Source organism: Peromyscus leucopus, chromosome 3, assembly GCF_004664715.2.
Source record: "Peromyscus leucopus breed LL Stock chromosome 3, UCI_PerLeu_2.1, whole genome shotgun sequence".
Classification (NCBI taxonomy): Eukaryota; Metazoa; Chordata; class Mammalia; order Rodentia; family Cricetidae; genus Peromyscus; species Peromyscus leucopus.
In genome coordinates, this window is record NC_051065.1 from 149,046,597 (window position 1) to 149,059,108 (window position 12,512).

The 12,512-nt window shown below is 50.4% G+C and overlaps 1 protein-coding gene across 1 annotated transcript in view; it reads left to right on the plus strand.

Annotated features, from left to right (window-relative positions):
- Iqsec3 (IQ motif and Sec7 domain ArfGEF 3) overlaps positions 1–12,512 on the plus strand; it is a 96,275-nt gene that overhangs the window by 22,510 nt on the left and 61,253 nt on the right. The window contains 1 exon segment of the mRNA XM_028880410.2: positions 6,915–6,998. Within this exon segment, the coding sequence (XP_028736243.1) occupies positions 6,915–6,998 (84 nt within the window).

The window sequence follows — 12,512 nt, forward strand, 5'->3', positions numbered from 1 at the left end:
TGAATAGCTTTGTGTCCCTATGTGTTTTTATCTGAGGTAAATACAATTGCAGGGACATGTGCCAAGAGTCTGTTTAACAGTATGCCAGACTGCCATTCTGTCTTCCCACTGGAAATGTGAGAGGGTTCCAGGAGCTGTGCAGCCATGTCAACACTTGGCACTGTGGTCAGGAATGAAAGACCCACTCACATGGCCTTCCCCTCATGATGTGCCTTTCTATTTACTGTTGTGCTTATCCCTATCAAAAGTCCTCAAATGCCCAGATGTTGCTGCTGGCCTGGTGAAACTGTTGAGAACATGGAGGCCTTAAAAGATAAGTGAGTGACTCACATGAGAACACGGAGATTTGGATTCATGTGTGGGAATTCATGTATGGTGCCCTGAAGCTGTCCCACAAGCCAACCTGGGACAGAATGGTGGCAAGACCTCTGTGGACAGATGGACTATACTCAGAGACCCTGACCTTTCACACGGGCAGGCTGTAACGGTCTGTCCTAGAACAGCCTTGGGCTGGTACCACCCTAGAAACCCAGCATCCTTCCTCCTGTCTCTTGGGTTCCTTCACATCCTCTAGAACACAGTTTCTCCTGGTGGACACAGTGGACACAGTTCTCAGGAAGGGTGGGAAGAGAGGAAGGGAGGAAGAGAGAGAGAGAGAGAGAGAGAGAGAGAGAGAGAGAGAGAGAGAGAGAGAGAGAGAGAGAGAGAGAACCCGAGAACCCATGACTTGGAAATTAGGAAACCAGGCATCATAGGTCCTTGGACAGTGTCAGAGTAAGTCAGACCTGAGTGGAAGAGGTCACATGAGGCTGGGATTGTCAAGCATACATGCTCATCATGGCTCCCTTCCCAGATTCAACCATACTGGAGTTTCAGCCTTTGCCAATGTACTGGGAGCCAGCCCTGTGCCAGCCACTGATCTCACTTCCCCAAAAACCTTATAAAAAAGAGCCAGGACCACAATCCCTGAACCAGCCTGTTCAGCTCCATTGTACCTTAGCTACAGCCAGCCTTGTGACTGTAGTGACTACTTTTCCTGTTGTGCTGACCAAATACTGGCAGAAACTACTTACGAGAGAAAAACGTTTATTTTGACTTGTGGCTTCAGTCGGGGAGGGGCCAGTCCATCATTCCGGTGGAAGGATGTAGCAGTGGGAACAGCTCAGTTGGCATCTGTGGGAGTATGTGGTAGAGTGGCCATGGCAGCCAGGCCAAGAAGCAGGAAGCAGGGAGCTCTGGTTAGAACCAGAACTGAGTAGAATCTTCATAGGCCTGCCTGAAGTGACGTCTCTCCACCTGCTGGATGCCACGTCTAAAGGGTCTACAGACTTCCAAAGCAATGGCCGAGCTGGAGCCAAGTGATCAAGCTCATGGCCCTGAGCTGACACTGTGACAATAAAATTGAGAAAGTTACTTACCTCCTTTCTTTTCTGTACAAGAAGGGGCTGACAACCCACCACATGAAGAGTTGCCATCAGGAGGGAGGCAAACGCCTGTGTGAACTCGATACATCACGGGCAGTTCATCAGCACAAGGCACCTCAGTTCCCTCTTCTACTGAGTGAGGAGGAGTTGTGTTGGGGTTTTGTAAAAAATGAATGATGGCATTGTAAAAATGTTTATAAGCACACACAATAAGCAATATAAAGTGATAAAGCCCAATTAATATTTTCCTTCACATTTTATCATATTTAGCTATCATCCGTCACGTACTTATCTATCATCTACCATCTCTCCTGGTCACCCACAAACCTTACACTTCATCTCCACTTTCCCGGTTTTTCCACTGATGTCCCTTTTGGGGTCCAGGACCTGTGATCCTGATGCATCACATGTCATTATGGGGTCTCCTCGGTGTCCTCTGGCTTTGTCAAGTTCCATCTCCTGTGGTTTTTATGTTCTCATAAGTTTGGGGAATATCAGTGGAGTACCCCTAATTCAGAACCTCAGTTGTTTTCCGTGTTCCCCGTGATCACACTGGGGCTGTGGGAAGGACGGACACAGGGGAAGGACCTTTCCCATCACAGATCCCTCTTTAACACTCCAGGGTAGAGAGAAGGACCATCTGCAAGGCTGCAGGTAACATTTAGCCCACAGAAACTAAGGCTTGCCCAGATCAGGGGCTTGGAACATGTCCTTGGGCGGCAGGGGAGGAGATCAGAACCTGCAACTCAGTGTGGACTAACATCTCAAGGGAAGATAAAGAAGGAAGCTTTGGGTGCAGCTGGGGAGACCCCAGGGCAGGCAGTGGATGGAGGGGCAGCCAGAGAAGGGCTGGGAGCCTCAGCCACTGAAGTTGTGTTCCGGAAGCTCTGCACAGACTGAAGCCCATCAGCACTGCCAACCAGCCACACCTGGAGAGCAGAAGGGCTCCCGACACTAGGTGTGCATCACCATGGCATGTGTCGATGCAGCTAGGAATCCGAGGGTCTGGGGGAGCCTCGGGGGCCCATCTTCCATGACTGGACAGTGGAGCAGCTCACAGCGTGCCTCATAAACACAGACTGTCCCCTCAGGCACTCTGTGTCAGATGGTAACTGTGGCTTGCTGGCTTCTCATTCCTGAAATGCCGTCGCCTGCCTGGGCAACAGGCCGCTTGTCTGTCTGTGAGCTTGATGGTCTTGCCAGGAACTCTAAGCCTGCTGTGGACATGGGAGCGACTGATGGACTGTAACCGGAAGTGTAGGCAAAGCTTTGCCGGCACACCTGAGCTATCTATCCACTACCATCCACCACCCACCACCCACCTCCCGTGCATGCCAAAGTGTTGAGGTTCTGAGCCAAAGTCCTTCCTTTGAACCCCTTTTCCAAGCCAGGTTGTTCTGTATATAATCACGATGTCTTTTGGTTCCAGACAGTTCTCTAAGGTTTCTGATTTGCCCCAGGAAGCTACAGCAGGGGGAGGAAGTAGCGGAAGCTGGAAGGCTGATCACAGGACAATTCTAGACACAGTGTCTCTCTATTGTGGGCCTCAGTTCTCATGGGTAACACAAGTGGTTAGAGGCTGACATTGATTTTTCCTCTTTCTTATTATTCCTTCTCCACCCCTCTCTCTCTGTAGGCAGGTATGTGTTCACATGTGTGTGTACATGTGTATGTAGAAGTCAGAGGTTGACGCTGGGTACCTTTCTCCATGGATTTCCATTGTTTTGAAGCAGGTTCCTGACTGAACCTTGACTGGGTGGCCAGTGAGTTGCCAGGGATCCTCCTGTTTCTGTACCCCACTACTGGGGTTACAGCTTTTTTGTTGTTTTGTTTGTTTTGGTTTGGTTTTTGAGACAAGGTTCCTCTGTACAACAGTCCTGGCTGTCCTGAAACTTGCTTTGTTGACCAGGCTGGCCTCAAATTCACAGAGATCCACCTGCCTCTGTCTCCCAAGTGCTGGGATTAAAGGTGTGTGCCTCCACTGCCCAGATGGGGGTTCCAGCTTTTACGGAGTGCTGGGAGGGCACCCGAACTCAGGTCCTTGTGTTTGGGGGGCGAGCACATAACCACTGAGCCACCATCCCAGCCCGTTATTTTCTTGGTTGCCCTTTTATTCATTCTTTGCTCATATTAGACATTAAACCCATGCTCTGGTACATTCTAAGCCTTCGTTCTCTTGTTGAGCTATGCCCTCAACCCTTGACCTTTTACAATGTCATAGTAGCTGAATTCTTAATCTATAATCATAAGTTATAACTAAATTATAATTGATAATCTTTTAAATTAGCAGTTTCAATATAAAAACTCTATGTGATTCCTGAAATGACATCAGGATTGTGCTGGTTTCTGGCACTCTCTATTCCCATCCTAGTATACATTCAGTTTTAATGTATTTACAGTAATAGATGCCATAAACACAATTTTATATTTGACTTCGTTTGTTACGGTCACACCAAGTGCTGTTTTTCCTCTTCTACTTCTGACCTCTTTTTCCCCTAGCTTCATCTGCTGCAGCAGCCAAAGTTAACAGCTTAGTTTGCACTCATAAAACAGGAAGTGCACACATGTCCTAGTTTGCATTCTATTGCTGTGATAAACACCATGAGCCAAAGCAACTCGAGAAAGAAAGGGATCGTTTGGCTTACACTTCCACATCAGAGTTCATCATTGAGGGAAGTCAGGACAGGAACTCAAAAAGGAATCTGGAGGCAGGAACTTAAACAGAGACCATGGAGGAGCAGAGAAGGCTGCTTCCTAGCTTGCTTCTCATGGCTTGCTCAGCTTGCTCTTTTATACAGCCCAGGACCACCTGCTCAGGAACGGCACTGCCCACAGTCACCTAGGCCCTCCCTCATCATTGATTAATCAAGAAAATGCCCCGACAGACTTCCCCACAGGTCAATCAAAAGCAAGCATCTTCTCAGTTGAGGTTCCCTCTTCCCAGATGACCCTGGATTGTGTCCAGTTGACCAAAAACTAACGAGCTCACAGGAGGAGGTCCCTGCTTCTTACCAAGTCGGGATTGTATGCTGTACTTTCCTTTGCCCCAGATATTCGCACTTAGCCGTAAGTGTGGACCTCCATCTACAGACCAAGAGATAAAGGGCTGGTTCTTTTGGACAAGCATGTAACTACAAGGTATACAAGAAGGTCTCGCAGTCTTCGCCATTCCTTGCTGCCTGGGGACTCTAGCTCTTCTTTCTTCCTGAAAAGCAATGCTCCCTTAAACATTTGGAATAAAAACCTTTCTGAGAAATACTTGCATCCCAGCAAGTGTAAAATCCCAGAATTGTATTTCTGGATGGGAAGGTATGTCCTTTCTAATTCCCCCAAGCAGCTATAAGAATCCATACCCACTCAGGCAGAACTAAGAGCACACACTCCACCCCCTTCCATCTCCCACAGCCTCAATAACACCGGGAGTTAGCGATCTTGTTAGTGTTTGCCCATCTGATGGATGAGCTATGGTACCTCTGTGCCACCTTAATTTGCATTTTCTTGGCTACAAGCTATGTGAAACATCTCTTCACATATCTATTGGCTCTTTAGATTTTTCTCTTCTACCATGACTGCTTCCACATTTTTCTCTCATGAATTTGTCTTTTCATTGAGGGTGTTTTGGAGCTCAATGTAAGAAGGATATTAATTGACAGATTCCCTGAGAAAAGCAACCTGAAGCACAGGAGGTTTATCTTGGCTCGAAGTTTTAGAGCCACAGTCTGGCAGGGAGAACATGGTGGCTGCAGCAGCGTAGACCAATGGTGGTGGGAACCACTGGTCTGTGGTAGTATAAATTTGCAGTGTGGCTTTATTCATATGCTGGAAGCTCAGGAAGCTGAGACGGGACCAGAGAGAGCTCCCAGATACCCACCTCTGTCAGCCACGCCTCCTATCCCGAAGGCCCAACAACCCTCCCAAACAGCCTCACCAGTTAGCCTAAGTGTTCAAACACAGGATTCCATGGGGAACATCAGACTGGAGTCTTCACATCTCCTGCTGTACAAGATAAACACACCTCCCCAGTGTATTGACTTATGATAGTATTGTTTTATAGCAAGTGAATATAGTGAGCTACAGAGCACTAGCCAGCTTGGAACATGTTATGTAGCCCAGGCTGGCCTCATACTGATCCTTCTGCCTCAGCCTCCCATATACCTCAATACCAGCATATCTTTTTTTTAATGGAATTCCTGTTCTGTTTTGTTCAAAAACATCTCCCAGGTGGTAAGTGATAGTTCTGTTTCCTTCTGATTCGTTTCTAACCTAAACATGTACCCTCTCGGTAACTGTGCTTATCTATTTAAGGTAGGCTCCAGGGTTACTTTCTTTCATGGATCTAGCTGACCTTTGTGTTCTATACTGATCTCTGATCTCAGAACTCTGGGACTCTTAAGAGGTGCCTGGGCGGCAGATTCCAAAACTGGGCCTGGGAGGTCTGTGCAGTGGGACAGAGTTTCGGCTCCCCGGTGACATTACTGTTCCCCCTCTGTTGATCTACCAAGTGTGCTCCAAGGAAAGCTCTGGTTTGGACAAGGTACTCTGAACCTAAAGGAAGTCCAGAACCCTCCTTCAGATGAACCGGGATCCTCCAGACCTGACATTCTCTGACTTAAGAAGGGAGAGTTGAAAACAGGGCAAGGGACCTTCACCCTGCACTAAGTGTAGTATTAGCTCCAACTTGGCTCTATACAGGTATCAGAATCACAGTGTGTTGGCTGGGAAGGGACTTTTGCAGCCTGGACTTTATAAAGAGTTCTGGTGCTTGAACCCCTGCCAGACCATGTGACTCAGAGTCCCTAGGCACTGGTATATTCTAAAATCTGGTGGCTCTAACAGACAGCTAGGGTTGAGAGCCGCCTCTCCAGTTCAACCCCCTCAGTAAAGTGCAAGTTGTCTCACCAGAGCATGAAGGCCCGCACAGTGAAACATGAATTCACCTGGCCATCCGGAGTTCCAGCTAGAACCCACACTTACACTTTCTCGTCTCTCCATCAGACATCTTGATGACATCGCAGAACTTCCAGGCGGCAACCGGGAAGGCTGTGTGAATGCTCTGAGGCTTTGCGTGTGAGGGGCTTTACAGAGGCTAAGTCCTCATGTCACAGGTCTCTAGACCTTGTTCTGCCTCGCAGGACTTCTAAGGGACAGGGCCATAAAGAACTAACTAGGATAAAAGGCAGCTCCGTGAACAGAGAATCGCAAGTAAGAACCCCCTGCAGGGACGCACAGTGCAGTACAAGAGTGGGAAACCCGGGGAACTGTGCTCAGGGCCAGTGTTTCAGTTGTCCCAGGACTGATGGAGACGGCCTGGATGGATGGAAAAGGTGTTCCGCACACTCCTCCAGAGCAGCGCTTGGTCGCCTGAGCACCTCACTGGGGGTTCCAGGCAGAGAAAGGGTAGCCAGGTTTTGGGGGGGAGAGATGCTGAGGGGTCTTCAGAACCGGCTCGACCTGCCTTACGTTCTGACCTTCTCCCCTCTCTGCCCGCAGGAATGAGACCGTGCTGCACCAGTTCTGCTGCCCCGCTGCTGACACCGAGCAGAAGCCTGCCTGCTCAGACCTGGCTTCCCAAAGGTGCGAACGGGCCCCTCCTCCCTCCCCTGCCGCCCTCCTTCCGCTCCGATCCCACGCGAGCCAAGCCGCTTCCGCCCCCTGCTAGTCTTGTGTGGTCTGTTTGCTTTCCTCTGCTTCCCATTCTCCCCTTCCTCTCTCCTTCCTCTGGTCCTACGTGAGCGATTCCCACGTTTCAAGGTCACGTTTCATACCTCATTGCTTTAATCCCAGCCATGTTGTGATCAGCTTGTGTAAATTATGGATTTGGCAAAGAAGAGAGATGAATTTGGCTTTACGTTTCTGCGGACTCCTTGTGGCAGGGTGGGTGGTGGGACTCATGGAGGTTCAACCCATGCGCACTGCCTGGCCTGCCTGTGGCAGACTCAGTTTTCCTTCCAAAAGGGGGCCAAGGAGACTGGCTTTCACTGGAAGGATTTCTCAGCCCTCGCGGAGCTGGCTGACAACCCGAGAGAAGGACAGTGGTGACACAGCAGGGCTTGGTGTCGCAGCCCTGTGCTGTCCTCATTCTGTCCGGGCCAATCACACTCCCTCTTACCTCCCATGGCCTTTCTGTGTGGTCCTCATCGTCGCCATGCTTTCACCACGCCCCGCTCTGGCCTCCCCCTCCCCCCTGCCTTGTGCTTTTTAATGACCTTCCCCCTCATCCACATCACTGCCCTCTGCCCCTGCTCTTCTCTCAGTCTCTGCCGATTCCTCTCCTCACAGTTCTTTCCTGCACATCACTGGTATTCTGGCCCCATCTCGAATCTCCAGACTTAGGAATTATTTGAAAGCTTTAACACCCCTGGGCCTCAGTTTTCTCATCTGTTTAGTAAGGGCGGGTCTGTCTAGGAAGTAGCGTTGACATGTAATGTCACTGATCTCCAGGTTACACAGTGAGGCAGGCAGGCAGGCGATCCTCCCTGCTGCCAGTGAGTGGACAGTGAGGTCAGATGAGTCACAGACAGTCATAGAATAAATACCAACACCTGGACTTGAACTTGGGGCCTTGAACTCCCAAGACTTACCATTTTCACATCAGAGATTCAATGATTCTATAATTGTGTCCCCTTTGACTCCTTGGGAAACAATGAGGAATATAAAAAGGCATGCGTGTACACACACACACACACACACACACACACACACACACACACACACGCAAAGGCATTGCTACTCAGATATCCTCAAGAGGAGGCCACTGGGAAGAGGCAAGACTGAAGCCGAGTCAGGGGAGCTGGGGCCCACGAGGGGCAAGGAGTCCGGGTCCTTAAATAAGAAGTGGGGGTTTCCTGAGGCTGCCCAGCCTGGAGGAGGGGAGACAGAATGGAAGGGCCAAGTGCACTCTGGTCTCTGCCACATTTGCGGCCAAGTCTGGAGCACAAGACACACAAGGCTCACTCGGATCCTTGAGAAGCCTTCGCCCCATCTAGTAGGGCATTAGGATAACACTAAAGAGAAAAATGACTCCTGGGGACTTAGGAAGAAAAGCCCGGGAGACACGAGAGGAGGAGAGAGAAGAGGAGGAGAGTTCGGGGAGGCACACAGGGGACGCTGCTGGATGAGACAGAAGGCCCAGCTCCTTCCTGTGGACTGTCACTGTTCAGTCAGCAGAGGAGAAGGAGTGGACCCCCCCCCACTTCAGCAGCCGCCTCAGTTTCCCCTGAACATTGTGCTGGAGCCCTGTCGGAGCGCAGGGCTTCTTTGGAAGGGTGAGCGGGGAAGCTGAGGCTCAGGTGGGGCGGACTCTTTCCTGCCTCCCTCCTACCCCCAGGTTCCTCTGTGTTCTGTTACGTGGCTCCCCTAGAGCACCATATCCAGCAGCATCAGGAAGGAGTCCAGCACCCCTGTAAAGGGTGAGGGTTGTCTTCAAGACTTGGAGCGGACGCCGGGCAAGCCCTTCTCTTAGTCCCTTCTCTTAGAAGGTTTGCTGGGTCTTTTCTAGAAGTTCAGGCAATAGGCTTAGAGACTGGAAGAGCTAGGGAGAAGGGCAAGAGGTGGGAGGCTCTCAGGAATGTTCCAGAAGGACCCATAGGCCTTGGCTTTCTGCAGCAGAGGTCAGTGGCCTGCCTCCAGATTTCAGCTGTACTGCCCTTCCCCACCCGTCTGTCTGGTTTGCAGTTTCCTATAGTCTGTTCTATCTATTGGTCTGTGAGGACCGCTTCTTGGGTCCTTTTGGGGCACTCAGCAACTCACTTGTTAGTTGGCCTGACCGTGGCTGATTTCTGGGAAAACTCCAAACTAAGACAAGTTTTCTCCCACTAGACTCCCGACATCTGTCCTGACTCTGTCACTGACCCCTGCACAGCCCTTTGGTCCCTTCCTGAGGACCAGGCATCCCACCTCCACAGACAATATACTAAACGTCCTGAGAGTTCGTCAAGAAGACCGTGTCAAGGTCAATGGCCAGGCTGAGAGCCTAGCACAGGGTGAGCAGGCCGGAGCCTCTGAGCAACCCCTAAAATCCTTAGCCAAACTGGTTTCCTACCAGGTCTGTCAGCCTCCAGAGGACTTTCAGAGGTAAACCAACTGGTCTCTACAGACGACTTTGAGAATCCAAAACCAGTCGGTAAGATCGTTTAGCCAGTTCTGGAAGCTCCTCATCTTCTTCCTCTGCTTCTCAGCTGAGGTCAAGGTCAACACAAGTTTGTAGCATATCATTTCCCCTCCCCAACACCACCCCATCCCACCCCCACCCCCGACCCCACTCCATATTGCAGGGCTAAGTCAGGGACCTACCTGTTTCTTAATCCCTGAGCTCTTCTCCTATGAGATGCAGGAGTAGTTTACCTGTCTGCCCAGCTGTGTTAGCCCCGAGGCCAGACACTCTAGACAGAAGCTGCAGGGGTTCTGAAGGGACCCCCCACTGGCTCCCAAATAAGCAGAGAAGCCCAGTCACAGGAAAGGGAAGGCAGCCTGCCCAGGTCCCCAGAAAAGCAGCTGGTAGCTGTGTCAGGCAGGCTCTCTAGTCCTGGAATCTGCCAGTGGTGCTTGTGGGAGAGGGAAGACCTGAAAATGAGTAAGTCTGTGAAGGGGAGGCCAGGGACAGGCACCAGGGAGCCAGGAGCAAAGGAGCAGTTGTGGACGGGCAGAGGATGCTGAGGTGAGATGAAGAGGCAGTATTAGAGCGGGCACCAATGAGACCAATACCCACACAGCTCCGGCAAACAGCCCGGGCCTGCCAGCCAGGGAAGTGAACCCTCAGGTTGGAGCTAGAGGAGCCCCAACTCAGCTTTGCTGTGACCAGGCAGGAAACAGCAGCTTTGTGCCAGGCTCTCCCCCCCCCCCCCGCCCCGCCCCGGCTGGGGACCTGGTCCTGTCCCCTCCCTACCTCCTCCTCACTACTGTGATGACAGGGCTGTGCTCTGGGAACTGAATAAGCTTGTAATTGCAGCTACGGGGCCCAGTGACATTCAGAACAATGGATGACCCAAGAGTTGGCCAGCCGCCTCCCAGCAGCTCCCAGAACTGCAGCCCACTTCACTCCGTGGGTGGTAATGGGACTAGATGAGGACGATTGGCTTCCATTAGATAATGGAAGGTGGGTTGCAGGAGAGGCAGCCGGGCAGAGGAAGCCCAGCGGGAGGAAGAGGGACTCACAGCTGGGGAGCCTGGAGCCCCAACATCCTGAAGGGGGTCCTCCCTTGGTGCCTGCTCCTTCCCCATCGCCTCACCCTTATTCCGGGCAGTTATCCCTGCATACCCACATCTGTGAGACAGATGTGACCTAAAAGTGCAGACAAGGACCCTAGGTGTCTTGGCAAAAGGACCGTGGCTAGTGAAATCTGGTAGCTGAGCCAGTCCAACTCCAAGGCCTAACCTTCTCCCTGGATGCTGACAATGGGGATTTTTCCCCCTAGAGCTAGAGGAAAATCCTTTTAGCCATTTCATTTGATCTTAAATAACATCTCTTTCCTTTTGGAAGTCTAGTGGACTCAGAAGCAAAAAGAGAAAAATGAAAATGCTATCCAATAACACAGAGTTAACTGCTGATAATATTTGAGGGGACAGCCTTCCACTGTTTGGTTTCTCTACGCCTTGGGTTTTACATTTTCCTACCATTTCAAAAAAAGAAGACGACAAAGAAAGAATTTGTAGCCTACATTCTCCCGGGTATGCACCGTTATCGTGTCCAGGGCCTCCAGTCCTAACCAGGCTCCCGGTCCCATCATACATGACTTGGGTCATGACTCACATGCCATACCTGGTAACCAACTAACCAGTGATGCCTACAGCAGGTCCCGATCTGCCGGATGCTGAACCAGGCAGGATCTTTCTGGAAGGACTATGAGGGAGATCCTGCAATGGCCTGGGGAAACCCCTCATCCATCCTTCACCCAGCTGGCTGTAATGGGCCTGAAACAGATCAATGGACCAGCTTGTGTTTACTAGGCAATTACAGTTTTCACATGCCTGTTCCGTTAGTCACTGGAGCCCTGTCAGAGGCTTCCTGAAACCCATCCCACCCACTGATTTAGACCAGCCAAAGGGTCATCCAGGTCACACTGCTGGAGCATCTTCTCATGATACATTCAAGGTATATGAGGCAGCCTCCTAGCCTGTGAGGCCCCTGGCCCTAGGAGGCAGTGCATGGCAGAAGAGGCCAAGAAAAATGGTTATCTCCTTCGGGGTCCTGTGGCTAGGTGGCAGAACACTTTGGGAGCCCCCGAGCCTGTGAAAATCCTTCAGTGTCCTACCCTGACACGGCACAGCTGACCCCCTAGGCCTCAGGTAGGGTCTGAAACCTCCCGCTGTGGAATGTGGGACAGAGTGGCCCCTGAAGAGCAGGGGCATTGAACAGGGAAGTCTGTTCCTCACTGGGGCTTCTGCATACCCTAGGGAGAGCATTCCTCTGGGCCTGGGAGCCAAAGAATGAATGGTGCCCTAGGAGTACCTTGCTATTCCCACAGTGCTCAACATAGTCTTCCAGGTTTTCTGGTGAAGCTGTTTAAATTTTACTTACACAAACTGACCTGAGCGGATCCTTGGGATGTTCTTTTTGGAGTCCTGTGAGCACCGCCCTCTCCTCAAAGGCCTGAAGATTTTCTAATCCACAACTTCTTGAGCTTTATTTTATTTCCCTTCTGAATGGCCCTCTTACTAGTTCATTTAACCTATCGCCAGCCCATTAAAAAAAATAATTTATAATTTCCACAATGGCACCTAATGTCAGACAAAAAAAAATTAAAAATCATTTTTTTTTTTAAAAATCAAACCAAGAGTGGGAAAAATAAAAACAAGAAATAGTCTATAGCAAGACTGATTTAATCGTATCAGGCATTCTGAAAAACATTATTACCTTTTCAGAGGCTCGAGATGCCTTAAGATAGGAGGCTTCTGGAGATCTTTTGAGATAACTTAAAGGGACAAACAGTAGATGTGATGGCGCCTGCCTGTAATTCCAACATACCAGACCCTCTGACAAGGACAGCGATAGTTCAAGGCCAACCTGGGCTGCATAGGAAGATCATGTCAAATGAAAAATTAAAAAGACAATTGTTGAGGAAGAGAAGGCAGTGTGTGTGGCTGCCCTTG